Source organism: Ictidomys tridecemlineatus, chromosome 12 (genome assembly GCF_052094955.1).
Source record: "Ictidomys tridecemlineatus isolate mIctTri1 chromosome 12, mIctTri1.hap1, whole genome shotgun sequence".
Lineage (NCBI taxonomy): Eukaryota > Metazoa > Chordata > Mammalia > Rodentia > Sciuridae > Ictidomys > Ictidomys tridecemlineatus.
In genome coordinates, this window is record NC_135488.1 from 114,779,961 (window position 1) to 114,807,194 (window position 27,234).

Here is a 27,234-nt window from a genome sequence, read left to right on the forward strand (position 1 = left end):
ACAAGACTTGGTTGACTTTTAAGGAAGCAGCATGGCTCCCGGCGGCGGGCTGCCCTCGTGGCGGCGCGAGGCTCACCTATCTCGATGGAGGCCTTCCCGCGCAGGAGCAGCTTGAGGCACTCGGCGCTGTCCGTCAGGCAGCAGTAGTGCAGGGCCGTGCTGCCTTTGCCTGTCTGTTTGTCCAGGTTCCCGCTGCCGAGAACAGAGTCGGAGGAAACAGAAGGATTACTGGGGGTGCAGATGGCTCGGCAGGGACACAGGGCATGTGACGAGAGGCAGACGGAATCTGACTCATGAGTAACCAGTTTCTCCATCTTGTCCCATGAGAATACCAGGAAGTACAGGAGCTGGGGGGGGGTTGTCAGCCCCAAGACCCACAGGCCAGGTGCCTGTATACTCCAGGTGCCTGTGTGGATGAGGCAGCCGTGGCCCAGGACATCATGGAGAGAACCCACGATGGCAGAGGCCAGGCAAGGGGCAGCTGTGCTGCTGCTGGGCTTGGGGAGGTGGGCAGCGTAGCTTTGGGCAAGCCTGAAGCTCCGGCCTCTTCCCTCTTCGCCTGTGCTGCCCACTGCCCAGCCTGCACAAATGTCCATCCTGTCCGTCTGCAGCATGGGCCAGATGAGCTGTTCGACCCTATCATTTGATACTCCTGCCAGGGAGGGGAAAAGCTTCTCCAGGATAGGGTTCCCTGCTCCTGAGACCCTGGAACTGCCCCCTTGCTCCCGTGACCCTGGAACTGCCCTCTGAGTGCAGTTAGGGGCTGCTTCAGAAGAGGCTCTTCTGATACAAATGAGCCCAGGTCATCCAAATACAAATTTCTGATACAAATGAGCCCAGGGGCACGTGCTCCACAGGCATGGGACAAGCTGTTCCACACGTAGACACCACCATCATAAAGGCAGACAAAGCCTTGGGCCTCTAGACAGACAAGTGGGGATGGACGTGACTTCAGGGGGTGGCACCAGAGCTCCTGCCAGGAGGAAACCAACTACTTTTCGAAGTAAGACAGAGCACCTTCTCTCTTCTTTTCTTTTTTGTTTTTGTGCTGGGGATGAAACCCAGGGCCTCATGCAAGCTAGGCAAGTGTTCTACCTCTGGACTGCACCTCGCCCAAGCCTCCTTTCCTCATCTATCCTCTACTGCTCTCTTCCCTCCATCCCAGAAGTAAAGAAACCAGGTTCCCCCTTCTTCCCCTGGAAAGTTTGTACAGGGAAAGGCATTATCCCGGACTGACCGACACCCATGGAGCCCCGCTCTGCTCCAGGCGCTGGGCTGCTGCCGAGGACAGGACATCTGGCTCCACCAGGAGTCTAGTGAACCAGGGCTCCTCAGGAATGGCCTGTGGGTGTTGGGGCTGACAACCCCCAGCTCCTCTACTTTCTAGCTGCTTTGTTACTCCTCTGCCAGGAATCATAGGGAAAAGCAGAGGACACAGAGTGCAAACTATTCCACTGCTTTCGCATCATGGGATCTTCCATGCCACTTGGAGCTATTTTGGTGGTTTTCAACCAGCACCCTCCAGTACACATCCCCCCTAAATCGTGGTCAGGAAAAGGCCTTGAGGTCTGGACTCCAGTGCCAGGCAGGTGGCACATGGTGAAGCACATGCACAGAACAGCACACTAGGGCCTGGTCAACTGTACCTGCATGTCTCAAAGGCCATTTCCAGAGAAAGCACACAAGCCATTTCTCAGCCCAAGGCAAGTCAAGTACTCATGACCCAGTGTTCTGGTTCAAGACCTCCACTGCCCTCTCCTCTCCCCTACTCGGGACATGCTGTCTGGGACAAGGAGCCCCACCCACAGGGCGAGGGGAGGAACCTGCCAGTGCACAGGATGCGGGGTGGGGCGCGCACCACTGCTCCAGGGCTCCCAGGTCAGCAGCCACACATCCCTGGGGCTGTGAGTCCCAGGCTCTGAGCCTGGGTTTGGATTTCCCTAGCACAGCCTTGCGACGCCCACACCTGGCATCTTCTCTGTCCCATGACTCATGCTCAGACTGCACATGCGAGTATCTCTGCAGCACAACCCAAGCAGCGAGGCCTTGCTGCCGTCCTCAGGAAGCCCAGGGAGCAAAAACAAAAGCCCTCCCCCTGCCCTGCGCCAAGTTCAGACACCCACCTGTTCTGAACCAGAAAGTCCACGATGTGAAGAGAAGTCCGATCCACGGACCTGACGGCAAGGTGCAGGGCTGTCTCATCCGGCTCCTGGAAACCAAACGGAGACATTGTAGCCTTCCAGCGGCAGCCTTCAATATTGTGTCCAGCTCAGCAAAGTTGTGTCTATCCCTTCCAAAAGTGTTCATCCTTTCTTTCAAAAAAACTTATCTCTAAGGTACGGAGTGCCCACTAATTTCCACGGCAAACTTCTACCTGTCTACAAAGAGGAAGAGCAAGGGGGCACTCCACAGCCTGCTGGTGCCTCGGCTCACATCTAAAGGAGCCTGTCAGTCACTAGGAGAAAGGTTCCTGCCCTTGTCACAACACCCCCACCTGGGGAGCTTGGAATGGCCCTGAGAGGACATGGTTGAGCCCCACAGGGGCTGAAGTGTATGTCCCTGAGGCACTTGCAGAAGGCTGGGGCATCCACCAGCCCCTTGGCACTAATGGTTTACTAGAGACCCTGAGGGTTCCCTCAAGTCTGGGGGATGTTTCCCACCCACCCCCTCAGGGAGGAGAGTGCATGGGCTGCAGGCTGCAGGGAACTGGCCCTCCTAGGGCACTCCTCAGGTGGCCTTGGCTGACCCTGCTCACAGAAGAGAGGTCCTTGCAGGCTGCACAGGTGTGCTCCCTCAGTTTCAGGCCTCAGGACAGGCTTGCTCTCCAGAGTTGGCATTTCATTCGAGGTTTAAGAATAAACCAACACCCAAAGCTTTGGTTGGGAGGAATGTGTTCTGGAGAGCTACTGCACAGCACAGTGATGGCAGTTCATAATAGTCCCGTGTTAAGCATCTCTGAGACGTTCTCACCATGAGAAACATGTAAGGTGAAGACATGGCAACAGCTTGATTCAGTCATTCTACAGTGGGAACACATCTCAAAACTCCCACTGTCCATAAACATATGCACAGGTTGAGCATTCCTAGTCCCCAAATCCTAAATCCAAAATGCTCCAAAGTACAAAACTTTTTAAGCGGTGAGCAACACATAGAAAATTCCACACCTGACCTCATGTGACTGGTTGTAGTCAAAGCACGGGGATCCTAGAGATATTACAAAATCACCTTCAGGCTATGTGTAAGAGGTATATGAAAATGAATTCTGTGTTTAGACTTGGGTCCCATCCCTAACACATCTCATATACAAATATTCCAAAATCTAAAAACAATCAAAGTCCAAAGTACTTCTAGTCCCAAGCATTTAGGATTAAAAAGTGCTGAACCTAAGAAATTACTTGCCAATTAAAAATAAATAAATAAGCCACCAGATTCTCCTACGGAACAGAGCAAATTCTGCTCTCCTGGAGAATGGCACAGCGTGAATTCTCAAGCCCAAGACCCTGCCCTGCTGCCCTCCCTTGCTTCCCTCTGCTTCCTAGAAGCAGCAGCCACATGCTCACATGTCCGTTGGCCAGCGGGATCTTCTCTGTGAGGTCCACGCCATCAGCATAAGCTTGCAGTAACCCAAGAATGTCTCTGTTCTTGACGGCCTCACAGAGGCTGTGCAGCTTGGCGGCGCTGTCTGCGTGCTTCTTCCTCGCATACCTCCTCTCCAGGTACTTGGCGGTGATGTAGTCCTTCCTGGCATTCCTGAAACCACACGACATTGCCGGTGAGCCACTAAGGCCCCCGCTCAGTCCACCTGCAGCCACCTTCAGGATCCTGCCCACCCTCCCCCCAAGCAGCGCTGGTGGCAAAGCGCCAGGTGGGAGCTGTGCTTCACCTGCAAGCGCCCATTCACCCCGACCCTGGGGCTCCTTCTACTGGTACCCTATGTCTCTTGTCTCCAACATCGGAGGTGTCAATGCCCTGCGCAGCGTCCTGGGCCAGACCCAGCTGTAAGGGCCAGCCAGCCAGGTGGGCGACCCGCCATGCTCTCTCAGCGGCTGCCCCTGCCACACTCTGAAGTTCCGTGCTCCGACCTCCCCGAGCTGCTGCCCTGTCACTCATGTCCTCGTCTGCACCTTCCCCACCCACACCCTCCCCACAGCATGCTGTGTCCTTCTCTGCTGTGATCCATGTCCCTCCCATTGCTGTTCCTGGGCCACCTCTGCAGGCCTGCCCTGGCCTGCCCTCTGTTCAGAGTCTCCCTGGTAGTTTGCCTGCCTGCCCACCTGCCCAGGGGGCATGGACTCCATGTCAGTGTGCCTCAAAGCCACTTCCTGTCAGATGAACCAAAGGGAACTGCCCCTCTTCTGTGCACTCTCTGTTCTGGCCTGTGCTCAGACACCACCCTTCTCAAGAAGCCTGGAAAGGCAGCCCCGGAGGAGCCAGGGTTCAAATCCCACTCTAACCACATGCCGAGCATTTGAACTTGAACAAATACTCACCCTAGGCCTCACGCTCTCTGATTTGTAAAAGTGCACCCAACACATCCTCCCAGCAGTGTCATCCTTACCGGATGTGTCACCTAAGCAGAGCGCACAGTAGGTCCTAGGACCTTGGAAAGTGCTGATGCACTTGAAAGATGGAGACCAAGAAAGCTGGCAGCTTGTGAGAGGGCTGAGCACTTTCCAAACCGAGTCACACTAAAGGTCTCATCAAGAGCGACTCCTGAAGACCCAGACAACACGGAAGGGCTGAAGTGCTCGCGCCAATCAAGCCAGAAATGCCACGGGCAACCCAAGCAACTGGCGAACACAGACGGCAGGGCGCCCGTCTGACACAGTGGGGGGCGGCACAGCAGGGGAAGCGCTGACCTACGCCAGCACGGACAGACGCCGCACAATCTACAGACGGAGATGTCCAGACTGGCCAATGTGTAGAGGTGGGAAGCAGGCTGCCCAGGGTGGACGCACAGGGACCCTCAGTAGGCTGTGGCTCACGGGTACAGGGTTTCGTTTGGAGTAAAAAAAAAAAAAATCTGAAACGGACTGAGCTGGGGGGTGGTCCTGCCTGTCATCCCAACTATTCGGTGGGTCGGGGCAGGAAGATCACCGAGTTCAAGGCCAGCCTGGGCGACTCGATGAGACCCTCCATCATCTCCAAGAAATAGGTAAAAAATAAAACAAAATTGACTGTGGCAATGGGCACAAAATCTGTAAAAACACTAAAAGCCACTAGATCGTGCAACTTTCAAAGGCACAAATTATATTGCAATAAAACAGCTTAAAAAAAAAAAAAAAAGGTCACAAAAACCAATTTCCACTGACAACAGACACACAGATAGAACGGCCTGACAAGACCCGATTCCCCGGTCCCTCCTGCCCATGTCAGGAAGGTAGGAAACGAAGTTTCCGTGGGCTGGGCAGGGAGGTGACTGAAAGGAAGGGCCTGCACTGCCCCCAGGACAAGTCTGCTTGGACGTCAGGAGGGTCTGGGCCAGACGGTCAGACTCCCAAGGGGCTGACCGCATCCCACTGTGTGACCTCGCCGAGTGACTCACTGCGGAGTAAAACCAAGGCCAGGGCTGCCTCGTGTGGCTCTGCAGGACGGAAGGAGACAGTGCTCCCAAGCACTGAGCCAGCACTTTGGACTCGCCAGCTGTAGTTACTGTAGACTCAGCACTGAATGCGGAGGAAGGTGGCCAGGCACACAGGCCCCGGCTGCTCTTCACAGCTCAGGGCTGTGCCAACCCCATCCTCATCCACCGCTGCTCAGTCCCCAAGGCCTCATCAACACTGGGGTCCTGGCTCAAGAACACCGGGGCTTATGAGTGGATGGGTCAGCTCCAGGCTTTCAGGGGAGGGCAGGGCTCCAGTCGCAGAGAGAAACACACGGCTGATACCTCCTGAGCCAACAGAGCCCGCGGTCCCACGCTCTCCTGTTCCTCTTAGGCTCCAGTGGAAGGGACGGAGGGAGAGAGCGCTTCTCTGCCTTCCCATCAAATGCCTACAGGTGGTACTTCCCTGAGCAAGGGCCCAGACCACCCCGCTGTGGGTACAAGATGCAGACAACCCGGTCCCTGGGAAACAGAAACTGGAGGAGGGCCAGGTAACCTGTGGTCTTGGTTCTCGCTGAAGGTCAAGAGCCATTGACCACATGACCTCTAGAGTCCTCACAGGACAAGAACCAAGCAGGAACACAGCGGCCTACCCTGCTAGAGCTATGCCTGCTCCTGGCTGGACTGGCATTCCTACATGCTCTCTCCTAACGTCCCTCTCTCAGCCGCCTACTATATAAGGACGGCCTGTGGCTGCTGGAGTAGCCATGGGCTTTCTTTACCTGTACCAGGGCCATACAGGACAACCTGTCCTCCTTCAGGGGTGCCCTGTGGGATGGAACTCCAAGCAGAGAACAGAGTTTACCTGTCTGGGGGTCCCTGGAGAAAGTACCCTCCAGGAAGGGACCCCCCACAAATCCAGACCAAGCCATAGGGCAGGGTCTCTTCCCACGTTGGCCGGGCCCTGATGCCCTTGCTGGGCCCACGTTGCTCCTGGACAGGCTGCAGCAGTGGGGCAGGTTTCTGGCTGGAGAGGAAACCTTGTTCCAGAGCACCAGCTCTGAGTGTCACAGCCCAGGAGGGACTTCCAGGGGCACCAGGCACCTCTCGCTTCTGTCCTCAGTCTGCCCATCTGCAGGGCCTCACTTGAAGCTCCATCCTCAGTGTCCCCCAGCACACTGCCCCCCCCCATGCTGCTGACCTGCTGGTGGAGATGCCACAATGACCCAGTGACCTGAGGGAGACAGGTTCTCACTGGATCCTCCAACAGGCCAGGAGGCTGGGTCTCCACCAGGTGGCTTCCTTAGGCAGATCCAATTCACGCATGGAGGCCACTGACAGAGCTGTGATGCTTAGGACCTGCCCAGGCCCTGGCCTGCCGGAATGTCAGGCTGGGCAGCCCTTAATGACAGAGATTCCAAGAGTGACAGGACCACTGCCAGGTTTCCCCTCTTTCAGTAGCACTGGGGACGGTGCTTGACCCTGGCAGGTGGGGGCAGAGGCAGACCGGATTCCCTCTGCTTGCTTACTTAATGGACTGTTTGTCTGCCCAGGGCTCTGGTCCCCTGCACGTGGTTCTGACCCAAAGGCAGCACGAGTCTGGGCCACCCACGGCACAGGCCAAGCCTGTGCTCCAGAGCAGCACCTGTCCCTGTGCATTTGAAGGCTGAGGCCTGAGGACAGCAGTTAGCTCAACAGAACGACCCATCTGGCACCCGGCAGGGGCTTTCCTGGCACTTCCGAAGGACACGGGGACAGCTCTAACCTCTGTTCGCAGAGGCACATCCGGCCCCTCGTGGCCTAGTCAGGCTGCTCCACGCCTGGGAAATCCATCTGGGGATTCGCAGGCCACGAGAGGGTGTCTTTGGTTTCCCCTTCAACAGACTTGTCTGCAGATGGAGTGCTGTTCTTAGATGAAGCTAGAAATAGCACACTCCTTTTCACTGAGATGAGAGGTATTCCCTTACTGAAGCAGGCACAGAGCTGGGCAAATTCCTTGACCTGTGGATTCAGTAAATATTTACGGGACCACCACAAGCAGCACACTGTGTGGGAGATACGAACATGAGAATCCTACAACTTATCAGAACAATCCTGTAAAAGCCCAGGTGCAAGACAAAGAAGGACGGGGCCTTTCAAGATAGAGCTGAAGGCAACAGGAGCAGAGAGCGCCCTGCGATTCTTTCAGCTGGACAGTGGGCAATGCCTCACCCTTATACTGGGCATCTACCCTTGTTGTGAGAAAAAGAAAAAAGGGGGGCTGTGGAAATGTCCTTGGTAATAGTGCCAAGTGGGGAGGGGTTCCGCAGACAGACCACTGATGTGGAAATGCTCCAAACCAGAGGTGCTTGTCTTAGATTCATGCAGCCCCCGAACAGACGAGTAGTCTGCTTTCTAAGGAACATCCTCGTACTTGAAAGAAATTATCACCTGCTTTGTTCAAAATGGACAACATTACAGCATTCCAGGGGACCGACAACTTCCCTGTGAGAGAAGCAGCAGAAAGACCAGGTGTCAATCAAACAGCTGTGCCTGAACTTGGCACCCTGGGCCAGGACGCTTCCTGCATTTAAGCCAGATCCCCAGCTACCCCGCAGGGGGGGTTCACCTCTGGATAGTCTGACTGAAGGGGCCCGCCTTTCACCAGGTGTGCGGCCCTGCCACCCACACAATGAAGAGCAGGCAGAGCAGCCAGCACCAACACCCAGTCCCAACCTCGTCACTCATTTCCCAGCACCTGTGAGGTCAGAGGCTTCCCTTTTGATACTAGAGGCACTCGGGGTTGAGGCTCACAGAAGTTAAAGAACCTACCCCACAAGAGAAAGGAACAGAAAGCACAGCTAGAAAGGAAGGAGTTAAACTATCACTGTTCACAGATAAAGTGTTCCCTCACTTAGACCCAGAAACCTCCTCCAGAAGACTTTTAGAGATTACAAATTCAGCAAAGTAGCAGGACACAGAATCAACATATAAAATCAATAGGTCTTCTGCACGCCAATAATGAACCCACTGAAAAAGGAATTAGAAAAAAATATTCCATTCCCAATAGCCTCAAAAATAAACAAACCTGGGAATAAATTTAACCAAGGAGGTGAAAGACCACCACAGTGAAAATTACAGAGCACTGAAGAAAGAAACTGAGGACATTAGAAGATGGAAAGTCCTTCCTTGTTCTCGGACAGGTGGACAGGCGGACAGGCGGAATGAATGCTGTTAAAACGGCTGACTCTCCCAACGCTGCACCCAGACTCGGTGCAACCCCCATGAAAACACTGATGACATTCTTCACCGAACTAGAAAAAACATTCCTAAAATTCACAGGAAGACAAAAGACACAGAACAGGTTCTGAACAGTAAGAGCAGGGCTGGAGTAACGCTCCACTTCAAGTCACACTACTGGGCCACGGTGACAAAACAGCATGGTACTGGGGTCACAACAGAGGCGCAGACCAATGAAATAGAAGACACAGGCAAACCCACACAAAAACCGTCATCTGATCCTGGACAAAGGCGTCCCAAAGACACCATGGAGAGAGACTGCCTTTGGGGATTTTTGCGGGGGATGGGTGAGGAGGGGATGTGACCAGGGATTGAACTCAAGGGCACTTACACACTGAGCAACATCCCCAGCCCTTTTTGATACAGGGTCTCACTAAGTTGTTTAGGGAGTTGCCAAATTTCTGAGACTGGCTTTGAACTTACAATCCCCCTGCCTCAGCCTCCCCAGCCACTGGGATTACAGGCATTCCAAGACAGCCTTTATAACAAACGGTGCTAAGAAAACTAGTTATCCATACGTAGTAGAATAAGACTAGATCCTTATCTCTTACCCTGCACAAAAGTCAACTTAAAGTGGATCAAAGATCTAAGAACTAGACCGGGAGCTGCAACTGCTAGAAGAAAACATATAGTCAACACTCCAACATATAGGAACAGGCAAGCCTTCCTCAATAGGAAAAAAAAAAAAAAAAAAAAGAATCAGTGTATGGGATGGCATCAAATTCAAAGGCTTCTAATAAAATCATGGCATTTGCCAGTAAGTGGATGGAACCGGAGACTGTCATACTAAGTGAAATAAGCCAGTCCCAAACAATGAAAGGCGAAATGTTCTCTCTGACATGCAGATGTGAGCACACTAAGAACTGAAGTTCACTGGATTAGACAAAGGGGAATGAAGGGAAGGGAGGGGCGATGGGGATAGGAAAGACAGTGGAATGAACCAGACGTCACTTTCCTATGTTCATATATGAATACATGACCTGTGTAACTCCACATCACGTACAACCACAAGAACAGGAAGTTATACTCCATGTATGTATGATATGTCAAAATACATTCTACTGTCATGTGAAACTAAAAAGAACAAATGAAAAAGTTTAAAAAAAAAACCCAGAAATTTAAAAGCTTCTGCTTAGTAAATCAGAATGAAGAGAGCCTACAGAATGAAAGATAATTTTCAGCTACTCTTCCAACAGATGAATATCCAGAATACATAATAAAGCTAAAAAGAACCCCATCAAAAATAGAAACAAATATCCCAATTCAATGAGAAAGCAAAAAAACTAAACAGATATCCCTCAAAAGAAGAAACACCAATGGCCAAATACACCAAAAAATGTTCGACATCTTTATCAATCAGGGAAATGCCAATCAAAACTATTCTGGGATTTCATCGTACTCCATTCCCTTTGCATAGTTCTGCTTCCTCACCTGTCAAGTTGCAGAACACAAGAGACCCCGCAGCCTCAATTCCCAATACATGCCCCACAAGATGGTACAGAAATCTCAATTCTCTGCTTTTAAAAGGGCCCGTCTACTGCCACCTACCCATAAACCCACAGGGGATTGAACTCAGGGACCATGTCCCTAGCACTTTTTTGTATTTTATTTAAAAAGAGGGTCTCACTGAGTTGCATAGGGCCTCCATAGGTTGCTGAGGCTGGTTCTGAACTTACGATCCTCCTGTCTCAGCCTCCTGAGCCAGTAGGATTACAGCCAGGTGCCGCGGCACCTGGCTGGCAAACCCACACTGTTTAGGAGGACCCATGCTATCACTCATTTCAGGTTTATTCCAAGGCAAATGCTGTCTCTGAAAATGGATTTGTGTGCTTTCTCCCATTTCATCTTTTTGGCTTTTCCCTCTCCTCCAGGACACCTGGACACAGCCTCCCTATGCAAATGCAAAGCAGGCAGAACCAAGAATGAAGAGAGAGATCTCCTCTTTGCTGGTTAAACCAGCCCTGAGCCCTCTTTGGGCAGACAGGCCACCTTCAGACAGAGCTGAGGTCTAGGTGCAGGACAGGCATTGCAGTGGCCTAAGAGTCCCCCTATCCACCTCTTAAAGACAGCTGGGTGGGGTGACGTCAACCTTGATAAGATGGCAAGGAAATTCCCGGGGGGTGCGTGCTGCCTCAGAGGCCCTCTGCATGCACGGCGAGGCACGAATGCTTCCCAACCAAACACACAGTTTTTCTTGGAGGAAACAACACATGCTACGCTTGCAAAGACACCAGCGAGGGAATGGTGCAGAGTCCCAGATCACGACAGCCAGCCCCTGAGGGGTGCAGACTCCAGACAGAGCCAAGATGAGAAGCTGCCCAAGGGCACGAGCAGCAGAGGCAAACATCCGGGGGTCACTCAGGCCAGCAGCAGGGGACTCACTACGACGCCACCTTCATGTGCACACAGCTGCTGAACTGCTGTCCCTTGGCCACTCCTAAAACCCCAGCTGTACCAAGTTTCTACCAGACACAGAATAAGGTGAAAATGACTAAGAAGCAAACAAACAAGAACACCCACATAAGCTAACTGACTTCCCATAGAGAGGGACAAATGGGGTGGCCCAAATCCGCTGCTCCCCGCCTCACAGGGCTCGGGTGGAGGGCGACTCAGTTCAGGAAACGAGCACCGCCAGTCCCATACTCACATGTCGCTGCCTGGCCTGGGCTTGACCGAGTCCTCCGCCGGGAGGCAACACTCCATGATGTCGTTGAAGCCTGCGTTCCCAATATTCTTGGCAAGCTGCAAAAACAAAAGCCTATTTCAGGGCACTCAATTATTAATACATTCCACAGCCACCCATTACTCATACATCTGATGATTTATTTAGTGGCCACTAAGAAATAGAGCAATAAAGTGGTTTGCCTTTAATGAAGACGGACAAAGCTCAAAGCCCAAAGGCACCCGTAAAATCACAGAAGAGACGCAGCAAGCCCTCTCCAGAGGACTTCACACGAAATGCCCCCGGGCTGTCCCCACAGACTCAGGGAGAAGCCAGGTGCCACCCTCCCCTGCCCTTCTGAAGGCCTGGGCTCCCACTGAGACGGGTCGACTCCACGTCCCCAAACGACCTTCCTCAAGCCAGCTACGAGGTGCGATGACAGTGCAGGGGAGACGGGGCCAGGAAGCCAAAACTTCGGTCTGTGTGTCCACAGGGAGGCCAGCTGACCGGGGGCCAGTCTCCACGGGCAGGGGAGGAGGCCTGGCCCCACAGGGTGGCAGCAATGTTCAAGTGGGACAACCTAGGTGGCAACACTCAGGAAACTGTCCCGTCGGCCCCAGCACAGGGCTGGATGTGGCAGCCAGGCTTCCGGCTTGGCAGACACGAAGTGGACACCTTTCCACGGGACGCTCTCTGGACTCCAGGGTCTGTGCTCCACGGGCAGCCACCAGGCACCTGCTGTGAGGTAAGCGACCGACAGGGCAACCGGCCTGCTTGGGAACGAGTGGAGGAGCGGATGCAAGGCCAGGAGTCCTTAAAACCAGGGACTCCTCCTCCTTCCAACACCCAGCACGGCCCGAGCAAGTCAGCCTCCAGATCAGGGATGGAGCCCAGAGCCTCCCATGACTAGGCACATGCCGGCCACAGAGCCACACCCCGTCAGAATTCTTGCTGGCCCCAGGGATTGAACCCAGGGGCACTGAGCCACGTCCTAGCCCTTTCTATTTTGAGACAGAGTCTCACTAAGTTGCTGAGGTGGGCTTTGAGTTCTCGATCCTCTTGCCTCAGCTTCCCCGGTCGCTGGGGATTACAGATGTGGGCCACGTGCCCGGCCAGGTCAGAGTTCTTAAATGCTTCATGAAACACTAGTGAAGGGACCTCTTATCAGAGTGTGGTGTTTTGAGAAAAATGTATTTTAATTTCCACATTGAAAATGATATGTTTGGGAAGCTGGTGACACTTCTGATAGTTAACTCAATTAATTACGCTGACAAAGTGTTAATGGGGGTCTCTGAGAGGTCCGGCTACTGCCTGAGCAGTCTGCTTTATCTCCAGGGAGAACTGGCTTAGGAAACAGCAGAAGGGATCTGGGTCAGACATACTGGGAACTTCCTGATGGGTACTAATACCCAACACCGAGCTGGGATGGCAAAGGGTGTGGAAGGTGTTTTTTTACACAGGACCAAACAACTACATGGAGCCTCTTTGTCCCTGAGGAGTGAATCAGGTGCACAAAGTTAATGGCTCAAAGCACTAACGAGCTCCACCTCCTCACTCAGTCCTGGCTCTGGGTCCTCAAGCCACTGTGAGAAGGCAGAAGCTCAGGTTGCCAGGTCCAAGTCTCCTGGACCCAGACACCTGAAGCTAGCGCAGGGTGGCACACCACAAGATGACGAGTACTGACCCCCTCGGGGCCCAGCCCTGTGAAGGATTCCTAGGGCAGTTGCGTCACAGGCAGGGCTGCATCTCAACAGAACCCCTGGCTTACAGGCAGGCCGGCCCACCCCTGCCCTGCAGTACCAGGGGACACCACCCCCAGCCAACAACACTGCCCCCCAGAGCTGCCAAGACCCGGTTGTTTTCCAGCCCGCAGAGAACCCCTTTGGAACCAATCGCAAAGACAAAAGCATTCACGATAGCAGCCACAGGTTCCTATCAAGAAAACGTGAGCCCAGCAGACTGAGTGGGGAGCACCCAGGGAGCAGGAAGGCAGGGGGCTCACCAGAGCCCCGACAGGGAGGCGTTCCTGTGCGGAGGTAGGACTGACTAGATCTAGGAGAGGCAGAGTGCTGTGGGCACAGTCGTTCTCTGCCTGGGGGGGCTGGGTCCACACTCCAGGATGCCCAAGTCCTTCATATGGGATTGCAGGCACCCTGTAGTCTCCTCCCGGATACTTCAAGTCACCTCCAGACCACCTACAACATCTGCTCGATGTCAGTGCCACTTAATAGCTGTCCTCCTCTGTTGTTTAGGGAATAATAAGGAAAAAGTCCGTAATGTTCCCTGTGGAGTAACGACACGGTTTGCAAACCAGGCTCGGGCAGAGCGGAAGGGAAGCCACGACAGAGTGTGTCTACACCACCACCATCGGAGTGGATGCAGTGTGATCTTCCACACAAGGCAAATTCAAATTCTGTTTTTTTATAACTTTCTAGAATTTCTTTCAAAAATTTCTGGTGGAGGTGGGTTGAATCCATGAAAGCAGAGCCTGAGGATACAGAGGGCCCGTCTGTGCTTCATTGAGGCAGTGAAATCGCAGCCCTAGCCCTCAGCCTTCACACAGCCTCCTCCTCATGGCACAGGGACACCACTGTGGGCTGCCCAGTTGGGTGGGCTCAGCAGGTGAAGACAGTGCTACCCAGGAACCTGGCAGCCAGCTGGCCTCTGTCAGCCGAACTCAGGCTCTCTTTCTGTTCACCTGCCTCTCTCCCGGAGGATGCGCAACCTGGACGGAGAACTGGGCTGTTATGAACAGGGTCCCCTGGATCCCCGGGGGGGGGGCGGGGGAGGTGGGAGAGGATGACACACTCTGACACACACATGCCTGGTGGCCTAGGCAGGAGATGAGATGTGCACTAAGTATGCACAGTGCCTCTCCCAGGGTGGGCACAGAGGACACCCCGGGGTGCAGCAAGCAAGCCCACAAGCTCTTTCTCTTTGATATTTTTGACAAAGCACACAATTTGGGTGCTCAGTGTTGTCTGCAGGGCTCCGGCCCTGCAAGGTTCAGAGCTGTGACTCATGAAGAAGGTTGGACACAGGCTCTGGAGCCCAGGGACCCATGTGCAAGTGCGGGCCCCAGTTTTCAGAGTCCTCAGACAGAATACAGAGTGGCCACGACATGTTATTCAACGAATGGCAGCGGGTGGTCAGTTTCTCATGAACCCTAAGCCACTGCTTTTAGGATGCAGAGTGGCTTATCTCAGTCACAGAGACAGCAGTGGTGAGGCGAAAAAACCCTGGCGCGGTGGGGCTTTGTCCTCCCGCTCCACGCACTGCTCCAGGCCAGGCTGTGGGCTGACCTGTGCGAGTGTCTGATGGCCTCACAAGACGGGCAAGAGGCAGAGTTGAGTCCACTCACAGCTGCTCCTATGGTTCCTGATGCTTGTTCTTCTACTTGATGGGAGACGATTAACTTCACCTCAAAACACCCAGGTACATTCATTCATCCAGGGTGGTGCTGGGGACGAGCCCAGTCCTGCACACGCTGGGCCAGCGCTCCGCCCTGAGCTGTGTACCAGCACAAGGTTTCCTTCACTACCTTCACTGTGATAGCGAAATGGAGCAGAGTCATAGGCCAGTACCAGTGACGATGATTCCCTATGACTTGAAAAAACGCTGAAATCATGATGTTTTACACTAAGGAGGAAATTTATCTTTTAAAAATCTCAGCTTACTTGAAGGTTTTCTGAAAGCAGGTTTGTTGAGAATCTAAGCCTATTAAGCTGAAGTGTGCTAAAATCTTAGGAACTAATCAATTAATACTTCAATTACTCAAGCTCCATTTCACGGACTGAGAAGGGATTCCAAAAGCAAGTAAAAAGGAGAAAAGATTATTACTGACCAGCCACCTCCACGGATGCTGCTCAAGTTCATCCATTTAACAAGGAAAGCAAGCGTGCTTTCAAACAACTGCGGTTCAGGAGGGAGTCGCACCCACGGTGCAGCAGCAGGGCCTGCAAACCCGAGGCCAGAGAATAACTCACAGAATTAAGTGAAGCACCGTGTGGGAGGACAGGGTGACACTCTAGTGGGTGAGCACCTATCTGTTTAGGGACAGGACGCCAGACAGAAAAGGAGAATGCAGCTGAGCCAGGCCCCACTCAGCACCTGCTGCCAGGCCATGCCCCACTCAGCACCTGCTGCCAGGCCACACCCCACTAAGTACCTCCTGCCAGGCCACGCCCCACTCACCACCTGCTGTCAGGCCATACACTCCCCACACACCTGTATCAGGCCATGCCCTACTCACATACCTGCTGCCAGGCCATGCCCACTAAGCACCTCCTATTAGGCCACGCCCCACTCACCACCTGCTGTCAGGCCACGCCCACTCACCACCTGCTGCAGACCACGCCCTCCACCTGCTGTCAGGCCATGCCCACTGTCCACCTGCTGCCAGACCACGCCCCCCCATGCAGCTGCAGTCAGGGCCATGCCAAGCTCAGCACCTGCTGCCAGGTCACATCTGCTGAGCACCTGCTGTCTCTCACAGGCTATTTGAAAACCTCTCCTTGCCAACAAAAGCTAAAATAGATAAAAAATGGCACTGCATCAGATTAAGAAGCTTCTTCACAACCAAGAAAACAAGAGTAAAGAGACAACCTGTAGAACAGGAGGGAATATCTGCAAATACACACATCTGACAAGGAGACAATGTCCAAAATATATAAAGAACTGAAAAAAAAAAAACTCAATATCCAGAAAAACAAATAGCCAAAGGACCAAAATAGGCATTTCTCAAAAAGAAGACCTATGAATGGGCCACACGCACAGGCTGGAGTGCTCAGCATCACTGATTACCAGGGAACTGCAAATTTAACCACCACCACCACCACCTTGCACTCATCACAATAGCTTTTATCAGGAGTCAGGGCTGGGGTGTGGCTCAGTGGTGGAGCGCTTGCCTAGCAGGTGCGCGTGTGCGAGGCCCTCACTCCACGCCCAGCACTATGCCAAAAAAAAAAAAGGCAAAAGTTAACAAGTGTCAGTGAGAAGGCGGAGGAAAGTGTCAGTGCACATTCCCTGCACACTGCTGGTGGGAATGTGGATCAGCACAGCCACCGTGGGGAAGCTTTTTTTAAAGGAAAAAGCAAAGACATGTCAAGTGAAATAAGCTGGGCACAGAAAGACACACCACGTTCTCACTCAGATCAAAGTTCCAGAAGCAAGCAGTAGAACGCTGGCTACCAGGGAGCGGGGTGGAGGATAACTGGACAAAGGATATAAAATTTTACTTAATCAGGTGAAGAAATTCTGAAGATCTAAGGCAGATCACAGGAACTATAGCTGATAATAAAAGATACTTGTAAATTTCTCAGAGGAGGTTTTATGTTCTTATCACAAAAAATGGTGATATGTTAACCAGTTTGATTTGACCATCCCCATGTGCATAATGTATGAAAACATCATGGGTACACACCGTCAATCCACACTGAAAAGACAAATTTAATAAAATCCCTCTCCTGCCATGACACGTCCCTCTGAGTTGTGGTCTATACTGCTGTTTCCCTAAAAACTCCTCTCTGATAGCCTGTCCATCTCCACCAGCAGGTTGAGCCAATGCTGATGCCCAGGAAAACATACTGTGATGAACCAGCCAACCAAAGACCCTGCGCCACTGTCCTTCGACCCAGAAAGACTCAGCACACAGCAGACAGCCAGGGTGCCGGGGGGCTCGCCCTCGGATCTACCCATCTGGAAACATGGGTCATTCTTCTGAAAGAATTTTGTGAAGATCATCTTGGGCTGGGCACAGTGGCACCTGCCTAAGATCCCAGCGGCTTGAAAGGCTGAGGCAAGAGGATAGTGAGTTCAGAGTCAGCCAAGCCAGTGAGACCCTGACTCTAAATGAAATACAAAATAGGGATGGCCCTGTGACTCAGTGGTGAGCACCCCCAGCTCAATCCCTGGCAACCCCCTCCACTACCACACAAAAAATCATCTTGGATGAGGAGGTAGTAACAATGGCAAATATTTTGTAGGTTCTATTATGTGCCAGACATAATTCTATAAATGAGGGTGGGAGGGAGAACACACACCCAAGTGAGAGAGGTATCAAGACTTCAGGAAATTCTTTGTGAAGACAGCAGATTGTCTGAGCAAAAGAAAATAAACAATCCAGGTGCTTTAAAAAGGCCTGAAGTGTCTGTGCTTGATGGTGCAATGTAGGGTCCTGGTGTGCAGCCGTAACTACACTCTCCACCTACTGCTGAGCCCCAGAAGGGCTGAGGTAAGGCTTCAGTCCTAGCACACAGCAAGCAGGGACGGTGGGGGGGGGGGGCAGGAGAGACCCACCTTGAGCCACCTAAGGATCCCTGAGCGCAGGGTCAAGCAGGGGGCAAGAACCAAACCCCACTTTCTCCCACTTTCTACTTTTGCTTTTCTGATGACCTCTGAGGGAAAGAGATCCCAGCCAGGGAAGGTTCAAGCAGAATTTAGCCTTCTGACAAGTTAGATTTTGAAAACAACCAGAGACACTGAAAGGCTCAGCCTGAAGTCTCAAAGTGGATGGAAGTGGCCAAACTTTAAATTTCTGTGAGTTTACAGACTCGAAAGACAGACCCAAAATCAGGGATCAGGGGTCACTTTTGTCATTTCAACAAAAGGAAAACATTCCTTTCAATCTTGGTTGGTGTTTTCCTCTTCGTGGGTAACAGAACCTGCACGTATCTGGTAATTCACGTGGGCAGCGTAAAACTGGCCATGGCAGAGCATCCCACGCCAGGGGAACAGGCAGCCGCAGCTCAGTGTCCTTCTCCCCAGCCAGCTACAGAGCATTCCTGAGGCTGGTGGTGGAGGGCAGTAGTGAGGCTCACATCTCACTGCATGGCAGGACCACCCACCACAAAGGCCAGTCATGACCCAGTTCCTCAAAACTGAAGAGTGTGGGCTCTAGAGTCAGATGGGGGGATGCTCTAGGGTGCCCCCTTAGCAGGTACGTAACCTTGGGGAGTCCCAGCTTCCTCCTCAGGAAGGTGGGATACCAGGCCAGGTCAGCAGGCTCTTGTAGAAACCAAACGAGCAACAGCGTAAGTGCCCTGCCGAGCACCTGGCGTACGACAGGCAGTCCCCTCCTCATAAGCTGTCCAGTGCTTCCCTCCGCTGCAGCGAATCAGCGAAAGCGGAACTGCCGCAGTTCATCACTGGTCACTGGGAGACACTCTGTGCTTCTTTGAAAACATGCTTTGACAACCTCAAATCTAGGGTGTCATCGTTGACTCCTTAGATAGTGCAAGCTACACGCACATCCCCAAGACGCAGGCCAGGCACACAGCACATCAAAGAACCCCACCCAGCATGTCTCCAAGAGGGCACTGCTGGGGCCCCATGAGTCCGGCTCAGCCTTAACCTCCGAGTAACGGGGCACTACTATCGAGGCTATGGGGCCCACTCTAGCGTCCCCCAAATGTGGTCTTCCAGCACCATGAAGAAATTCCTGGGGAAAGTGCAAGGGTCCCACAAGGTGGTGCAGAGGGTATCAGAAGTCCAGACACACCGGACCCACCGTGGTCGTCAAGAGGACTTAGGGCCCCACAAGAGGAACAGCGACAGGGTAACTGATCTTCGGTCCAGAATACTACTCTGGGTAGCCACTGAAGCCCAGCGGCCTCAGACAGCACCTCAGGCGCTGCTTGTCGCAGGCAACCGTGCACGAGCCAACAGCCCATGGAAGCGCACGTTGTAGGCGTCCAGAGCACGTAGCCGACCCACCTCCCGGCTCGGGGGGCTGCCGCCTCAGTGCTCTGGAGCTCCCACAGAAGACGCTCCCCTTCCTCATCTGCCATGAGGCTTTGGGCTGCCACTGAACCAAGAGGGAAAGACTTTTCTTTTCTAATGGCAACAAAGATTAGTCTCTCTCCTGAGAGGGACAGCGTGGGCCAGGGAGAAGCCCACTAGAGGCCTGAGGTAAGAAGCAAACACAGCCCTGTCAGAAACCGGCGGATGACTCAGGGAGAATGACCCTTCTCCGTCTTCAGGCCTCGGGTTCCGAGTCCACTTCACGGACAGGGTGAAATGGACCATGCTACATCCCAGGCCACTTGGGCAGAATCTTCCATCTCGATACTAACAGCAAGTGCCCTCACCTGGTAGAGCCGAGAAGGAGGTTCTAGTTACCCAAATCCATCTCCCAAGGTAACAACCACCCGCCCACTGAAATTTCGAGACATCCAAGTGGATTTGAATGCCAAAGTAAAAACTGAGATTTCTGCTCCTTTAGCTCCAACCCCAAAATGAGCATTTAGAAATTACCAGCAGCTCCGATGTTCCCAGTACATCTAAGGTCAGGGACTGCATCCTGGAATAGTGGACTCCCAGCTCGCGGTGGATTCCAGAACACTCAATGCAGGTCAGAATGCCCAGGTTGGTGGAAAGCCACGTAGGATCTGCCAAAGAGAATAAGACAAATTTAAGCGATTGGTTGGAAGAGGGCAGAAGACAGAACTGCTTTCCTGCTGGTTACTGAGTGGGGGCTTTGAACCTGAGTACTTCCTGATCTTTGACACAAATGGAATCCTTGACTAATACCACTAGTTAACAAGCCAACCCTAGGTAGGGACACGTCTGTCCTCCTTTCTCTTCCCTCTTCCTCCACCTCCCCGTCCTTCCACTCATTTAAGTGACAGGTGTTGTAAGTATGAAAATACGGAGGGCACAGTGCTCTCAGGAGACTCTGGGTTCCTCCAGGATGGGTCCTGAACACAGACTGTGCCATCACCAACCTAGTCAGACAGGCAGGACAGAGCAAGAGCAAACATGACCCACCAAAGCCTAGTACTATAAGGAACAGAGCCAGCACATCCACACCTACAGATGCTAGTAACAGAACAACCAGCCCGCTTACGACACGCTGGGTTCAGTGCTTCAGTAGTAGCAACAATAGCGTCCATTCTAAGAGCTTCAGAAGTCAGAGCACTTTTGTACCATATCTCATTTAACGCCACCAACAGCCCCAAGAGAAGACCAGGATAGTGATTCCCTGTGCAGCCCAGGCAGCACAATTCTTAGACCAAAGTTGCTAGCAGGTACGCAGCAGGCTGCAGTCCTGCACGTGCCTGAGCTCAAACCATATCTTCCCCACATGGCAGGTTTATTCCTCACTGAAACACCCTACTCTGTGCTAAATTTACAAAAGAGTAAAACGAATTAAACTGAGGTGTACTTGAGCACATCACCATGTCCACGAGGTTGATTCTTAAAATTGCTTGCTGCCCCTTTGAAATTCGCAGCAGGTAAACACAATCTTGGTCACTAAGTAATTGTGAAGTTATTTTTTAAATGTTCAAATTATAAACAGTTTATCCACATCAGGAAATACTCCTGGGCATGTGTGTGTGCACGGGGCCTCTTCTGCTTTGTGCACTGGGCTCTAGGCAGTGACAGGCATGCCTTAGACGATGCTCATCAAGTTTTTACACCATCTATGGTGCCTTAATATTTTAAAACAATGCAGCTTTACCTTCTTTATGAAAGTGTTTCACTCTCCTTATCTTATCCTTATCAAGAAAGTGCAAAATTCACTTCTTATCTCTCCCTACCTCACCTCCTGTCAAAAAGATATTTTTTAAGGAGTCCAAAACCAAATGTAGCCTTCAGGGACACAGGAACCTGATGGCACTCCTCGTTGTTGTGGGTTTTGACTGCAGTACGAGGGGTTGAACCCAGGGCATTCTACCACCGAGCTATATCCTCAGCACTTTTTAAAATTTCATTTTGAAACAGGGTCTCACTGAATTGCCTAGGCTGTCCTCAAACTTGTAATCCTCCTGCCTCAGACTCCTGAGTAGCTGGGATTACAGGTGTGCACCACCTTGCCCTGTCTTAGTTGTGTTTTTAAATAAAAATGGTCGTAGAATTAGGAGAATGAAAAGGCTGCTGACCATTCTAGCTAAGCCACAATCTTTCCCATTTTGCAAATATTCAGAAAAGCCCATGCGTAGTGGCCTGATCCCCAGCATCTTCCATTCTAATTAAAACAAGTCAACTGCTTAAACATTTAAAAATACTAGTTGTAAAAAATATATGTCCATTAAAAAGAAGCCTCTGGTTTGCTTTATCAAAATGCAAACATAAGCATCTCGTGTCCCAGAGTGTGACAGGCAGAAGGACCTGTTCCTTCGTTTTACAGAAAGGAAAACTGACAATTCCCCAGAAGCTCGGCTCTTCCAGGAACAGAGCTAGACAGCGACAGACAGTTCCTCTGAAGGTTCAGGACAAAGGCGTGCTGAGGCAATCCTGGGTAGAGGCCCACACTGCGAGTCCGCAGCCTCTCAGTCTTACCAGACAGGATGGCCTTGATTTCACCCTTGCTACGCCCTTCAGTTTTCATTTCTCAAAAAGCATGGCAATCTTTTCATCTCCACCAGGCCACCGTCGCTCAGGGCTGCTCTGCGGCCTCTCCCACCCCTGCCCCACCGCGGCCTGCACACAGTTCATTAAGCATTTGTGTAATGGGATGAACTCAGGCTGAGCTGCACTTGATTTTACGTTTGAAACGAAAGTGAAAATCAATGAATGGATTCTGTGAATTGGAATGGGATTTGAAGGTCCTGGAGCCCGGGACCGTGTGGGGCCCTGGATCACCTGGGGCCCCGCAGTCACAGCACACATCGTTGCCCGTCATCTTCTGCACCTCTGAGATGATCTCCTTGGTCAGCTCCTGGACGATGTTGTTCTCCCCGGTGTTGTCGTCGCCCTTGAAGGCGTTGTTGAGAGCCTCCTCCTTGCTGTTCTGCAGCACGGACATCCAGCTAGACAGACAAGAGCAGGGAGTCACGCCCCAGGATGGCTGCCGGGTCTGCCCCAGCCTTGCCTCCGAGCGACTTACATCTGGCACTCCTGCTCGTCTTCTGCTTGGAAGTGGTAGGTCCTGTCATCTGCACAGCAGGAGGAAGCGCGTCAGTCAGCAATCCATACCCAACCCCGAAAGAAAGTGGCCGATAATTAACCTCAGGAATAATCTGAGCTCTCTCTATAGAATTAAGCAGTCCCTCTGCCCCTGCTCAGTCATCGTGACTTTGTAATGGAAATTAATAATCCTGCCCCATCCCCCACCCTTCAAGTCTAAAAGCTGCAGCTTCCAGAAACTGAACAGAAACCATCACTATCCCTTCAGAACCTTGATTTGTTAAAATCACTGCAGAGGTGGCCCCAAAAGTAACTGTGGAAGCCTTTTGAAAAAACAAAAGATTTTTCTAAAGAGAATGCCTTGGAGAAGTTTTCTTTAAAAAAGAAAAATAATAAATAATAAAAATAAAAAGATGAGTACTGTGTGAGAAATTCTAAGAATTCCTGGTCTGGGAGTCCTGAGTTACAAAGAGCTAAGGCAATAGGCCACTGTAAATAATGGTTGTAGACAAGATGGGCAGCTGGCGTCAGCAGTGGTTTACAAGTGTTTTGCCGGGCTGCTGGCCCTCTGTGTGCGCAGGAGGGGGCGTGTGAGGCGACAGCTTCTCTCTGTGGTATTCTTGCCAAAAACACTTAACCTCGGCTCAGTTGTGAGAAAACATCAGAGAAACCCAAACTGAGGACATCTGACCACAAGCTGATCAATATTCCTCAACACACATGTCAAGGACACAAAATGGAAGGGAAGTCTGCAGAACGGCAGGGGTCCCGGCGGCAGAAAACCAAAGGCAAGGTGGGGTCCTGGAGGGGATCCTGGGGCAGGACCAGGTCTTTTAGTAGAAAACAGGTGAGATTTCCAGCGAAGAGCATCATGCAATGTTAATTTCCTTGTTTTCACGACACGACACACGGCTGAGAACGCGGGCTATGCCCTTCTGCACAATTCTGCTGTGACGGGTACAGCAGGGGCGCTGGGGAGGGATACACACCAGGTTCCAAAAGCAAAGTAGAAAAGAATTAAATCTGAAAAAGTGGAGGATGACAGCAGGTGGATGACAGAATGGTGACAAGTAGTGACTGTTCTTGGGGACCCACAACAAACATCTTTAGAACCCAAAAGTGAGCCGACATGCCGAATTCCAGGAAGGTTTTTACTCCTGAAAGTCCTCTGGTCCCCTTGGCAGGGTGTCTGGGAGGGGGCCGAGGCCCAGAGAGGTTAAGAGGCAGAAACCAGCGTAGCCAGCAGAGGACCCGGGTTTCCTGCCTCCTGGCCCCACCCCTTCCCACTCTACCAGGCCATCTTTCTGTTTCTTATCACGCCAGGGGGAATGGAATGACGTTTTTCCCTGTCCCGCTGGTTTCCGAGAAAAGGAACAAGGTTCAACTGATCTGTTTCAAGTTTAGAAAAATGAACTTGATTCTGGGATGCAGGTGATGGGGGCTGAGCCACGCTCAAGTGTTGAGAGAAACAGGCAAGAGGGGACAGAGCCACCGCTCCAGCACTCCAAAGGCTTTGCTACGGGAGTCTCAGAATTCCCAGAAAGCTGAGGCTCTGCAGGTAACACCAGTATTGTGGCTCACCCTGAACTACTTCACGGTCAGGCAGGACCAGCTCGGGTACACCCATGACAAACGCCGCTCTCTAGTGTTTGCAGGAGGCAAACTGTGAAAAGCTCCAAACAAGCATCCCCGCTGCAGACCCTCCAGACACACTGGAGCCACAGCCGGTTTCCAGCAGCTCCACCACAGAAAGAGGAGCAGCAGGAGCCACGGGACAACAGAGTGATGGTGGTGGCCCATGGGGCTGCTTCTGGCCCAGGTTCCACCAAACATCACATGGAAAGCTGGGTCCCCTCCACCCACCTGGGCTGGTTATGTGGGTCAAGAAAAATGACTCAGGATTTGACTTTGCAAAGGGCGGTCAGTCTGACGGCAAGAAGTTAGGCGAGCTTCCAAGGCTGGCCTTGCCGCAGATGCGTCCTCCCAGAGGAGCTGTGCTTGCTGACCTCTGGACCAGCACGGGAGGTCCCTGGCTGGGGCAGAGTGGACAAGGAGGATCTTGCAGGCACGACCTGAAGGTAGCAAGTCAGTCTGCTGGTCTTCTGCAGGTGATGATGGGGAAGGGGCGACTCTGGGTGCTGACAGATCCATACCAGAACACGTCCTCACTGCCTGCTGTGTGGCTTGCTCATTTCCCAACTGCCCAACTGTGTGGAGAGCTCAAAAGCACCTGGTGACCCTCATCCCACTAGCCAGGTCAGGGGGCAGAGGAGGCATCAAAAGAACAGGGTCCCAACTTCTCGGGATGCTCACATCAGGCCCCTGACCGCTGTGCACATCTCCCTCGATGATGCCCTGGCGCTGGGCTGGTTTTCACGCCTAAAGAACCCAAGCCTACAGGGCACCACACAAAGCATTTCCTCTATGACGCCCGGAGGGGAGTGGGACATTTGGAAAAAGTAACTAGAGATGAAAACTGAGAAGGACTAAAATCATTTTACCCCCAGGGGACAAGCAGGGAGGGGAATGAGAGCGCTCTCAAGCATGACCATGGGCGAGCTCACAGCAGCACCTCCAGCCGGACTTAGCCCTCTGCAGCCCACAGAGGACCGCCACACAGTCATCAGGCTTCAGGCCACAGCAGACATGACAGGATCTGCGTAAACAGGGGTGTAACCAGACGCAGGCGGGCTCACCTCCCTCCATGCCTGGTGGGGGGCTGTCAGGCTCTGACTCTCCTGGTGCCTGGTGTGTTGAGGGCCAGGGCAGGCTCTGCAGTAACTGCTTCTGCACATGTGGCATTTGCTGGGGTCCCACCAGTTGTGCTGCTGGTGACTGGGGACAGATGAGGCAGTGCTACATCTACCTCTGTGTGAGCCAAGCTCAATGGGCTACCAAGTGCTAATGTGTTACCAAAGGGCACTTTTGCATAGCTTTCGATTGGCTACAATTTCAGAATGTGGAAAACCTCTGAATCTTCCCCAGACGCTAGCAGACATCCGGTCACAGCAACTAGTGTGACCCAGCAATGATCACAAATAAAACTGTGGTCAAGGTTGTGGCTCAGTGGTAGGGCACTCGCCTAGCACGTGTGAGGCCCTGGGCTTGATCCTCAGCATCACATAAAAATAAGTAAATAAAATAAATGTAATCATGTCGAACTACAACTAAGAAATAAATATTTTTAAAAAATCAAAAACTGTGGTCAATGCTCAGCATTTCACAACACTGTAAGTGGAGGAAGGATCCCGGAGAAAGCTTTGCTGGCAGAGATAAGGGAATCTGTGGACGCACTAGATGGATGGGGTGGGGGCTCAAAACAGAATCAAGTTCCCTTGTATTCTACAAACCAGTCCAGTGTCTGGATCACACTGCTCACACCTCCCAAGACCCTGGGTTGAGAAGGGGCACAGTGGGGAGATGAGCAGACACAGTGGAGACGGCAGCCATCATCTCTTGAGTGTGCTGTGAACATCTGATCACATGACTGAGTCCCTGGACCTCACAGGGCAAGTCTGACCAGCGGCTCTCCTGCTGGGCACCAGGGTGGGCAGCACAGGCCCACGATGTGGGCCAAAACCCCTGTGGCCACATCTTTGAAGGGGAGACTGAACCTTCCCTCTCTGAAACGTAACCCTGCCACTTTGAACAACCAAGGACAAGAGGCTTAGCACATTTTCTTCAAGACATCACGAACCCTTCTCTTTTGGGTGCTGGTAGACATTCACCATAACGGATGGTTCTATGGGGACTCCTGTGTGCTCCACAAAGAAGAAAAGCACCCAGAAGCAGAAAGACCAGTTCCCTGGTGGGAATGACTAACCATGTCCAAGACCAAAGTTCCAAGGGCTCCACTGAAGAGACTTTTTCGTTTATAGCATTTCTAACATGATGCAAATAAACCAAGGAAGCTCTCAACAACAAAACTGTCCTTTCAGGGGAAAAACCAAAAGGTGCAGAACTTCAGACCTGGGGCGGCACCAATGCAACCTCCTATTTGCAAACAGGAGAGCCGAGGCGTGGAGAGCTGAGAGGCTGCCTCTGGGTTTCTGAGCCCTGAGTCTGACCCTAGGCAGGAGAGACTGGGAAGCCAGCAACCACGAGTGGGAAGCCAGAACAGGCCGACCACTCCAAACAGGGGCATTTCTCTTCCAACCTCAATTCTTCTAAATGCAGGGTTTGACATGGGACTGACGCCCTGGAAGAGCGTTTAAAGTAAGATCTCCAGGGCCCGGCACCTCCGGACGCGCTTACGTGAGATAAGGTCAAAGCACTTCTTCTCCTCGGGGTTGGTCTTCACTTGGCAGGTTAACAGGTTGAGCTTTGCAGGAGGCCGGTTAGCCTGATTAAAAACAAACGAAAAACAGGGCGTGAGCGGGAAGGAACAGGTCACCATCTGCCTCGCTGCTCACGGACGCTCAGCGGGAGAGAGCAGTTTTAACAGTCTGCAGGGACGACACTCAGAGGCAGTCTTCAACACGGGCAGCAGGACTGAGACTTTAGCCCCACACAAGGACCACCGTCCTCCCTGCCAGGGCTCACTGGTGGTCTACACAGCCTGCCGGCACAAGGGGTCCTCCCTGCCAGGGCTCACTGGTGGTCTACACAGCCTGCTGGCACAAGGGGTCCTCCCTGCCAGGGCTCACTGGTGGTCTACACAGTCTGCCGGCACAAGGGGTCCTCCCTGCCAGGGCTCACTGGTGGTCTACACAGCCTGCCGGCACAAGGGGTCCTCCCTGCCAGGGCTCACTGGTGGTCTCCACAGCCTGCCGGCACAAGGGGTCCTCCCTGCCAGGGCTCACTGGTGGTCTACACAGCCTGCCGGCACAAGGGGTCCTCCCTGCCAGGGCTCACTGGTGGTCTACACAGCCTGCCGGCACAAGGGTCCTCCCTGCCAGGGCTC

General features: G+C 52.6%; 1 protein-coding gene across 6 annotated transcripts in view; it reads right to left on the reverse strand.

Annotated features, from left to right (window-relative positions):
- Positions 1-27,234, reverse strand: part of Asap2 (ArfGAP with SH3 domain, ankyrin repeat and PH domain 2) — a 155,478-nt gene that overhangs the window by 19,545 nt on the left and 108,699 nt on the right. For all 6 annotated transcript variants that reach the window (XR_013429281.1, XR_013429280.1, XM_078029687.1 and 3 more), the window contains 8 exons: positions 26,586-26,673; positions 22,312-22,360; positions 22,068-22,234; positions 19,737-19,870; positions 11,469-11,563; positions 3,561-3,750; positions 2,124-2,209; positions 77-192 (listed from right to left, as the gene is read on the reverse strand). Coding sequence is in view for 4 of the 6 variants with exons in the window: in XM_078029687.1 (XP_077885813.1) it covers positions 77-192; positions 2,124-2,209; positions 3,561-3,750; positions 11,469-11,563; positions 19,737-19,870; positions 22,068-22,234; positions 22,312-22,360; positions 26,586-26,673 (925 nt within the window). In the remaining 2 variants the exon portion in view is untranslated. The remainder of the gene's footprint in view (positions 1-76; positions 193-2,123; positions 2,210-3,560; positions 3,751-11,468; positions 11,564-19,736; positions 19,871-22,067; positions 22,235-22,311; positions 22,361-26,585; positions 26,674-27,234) is intronic.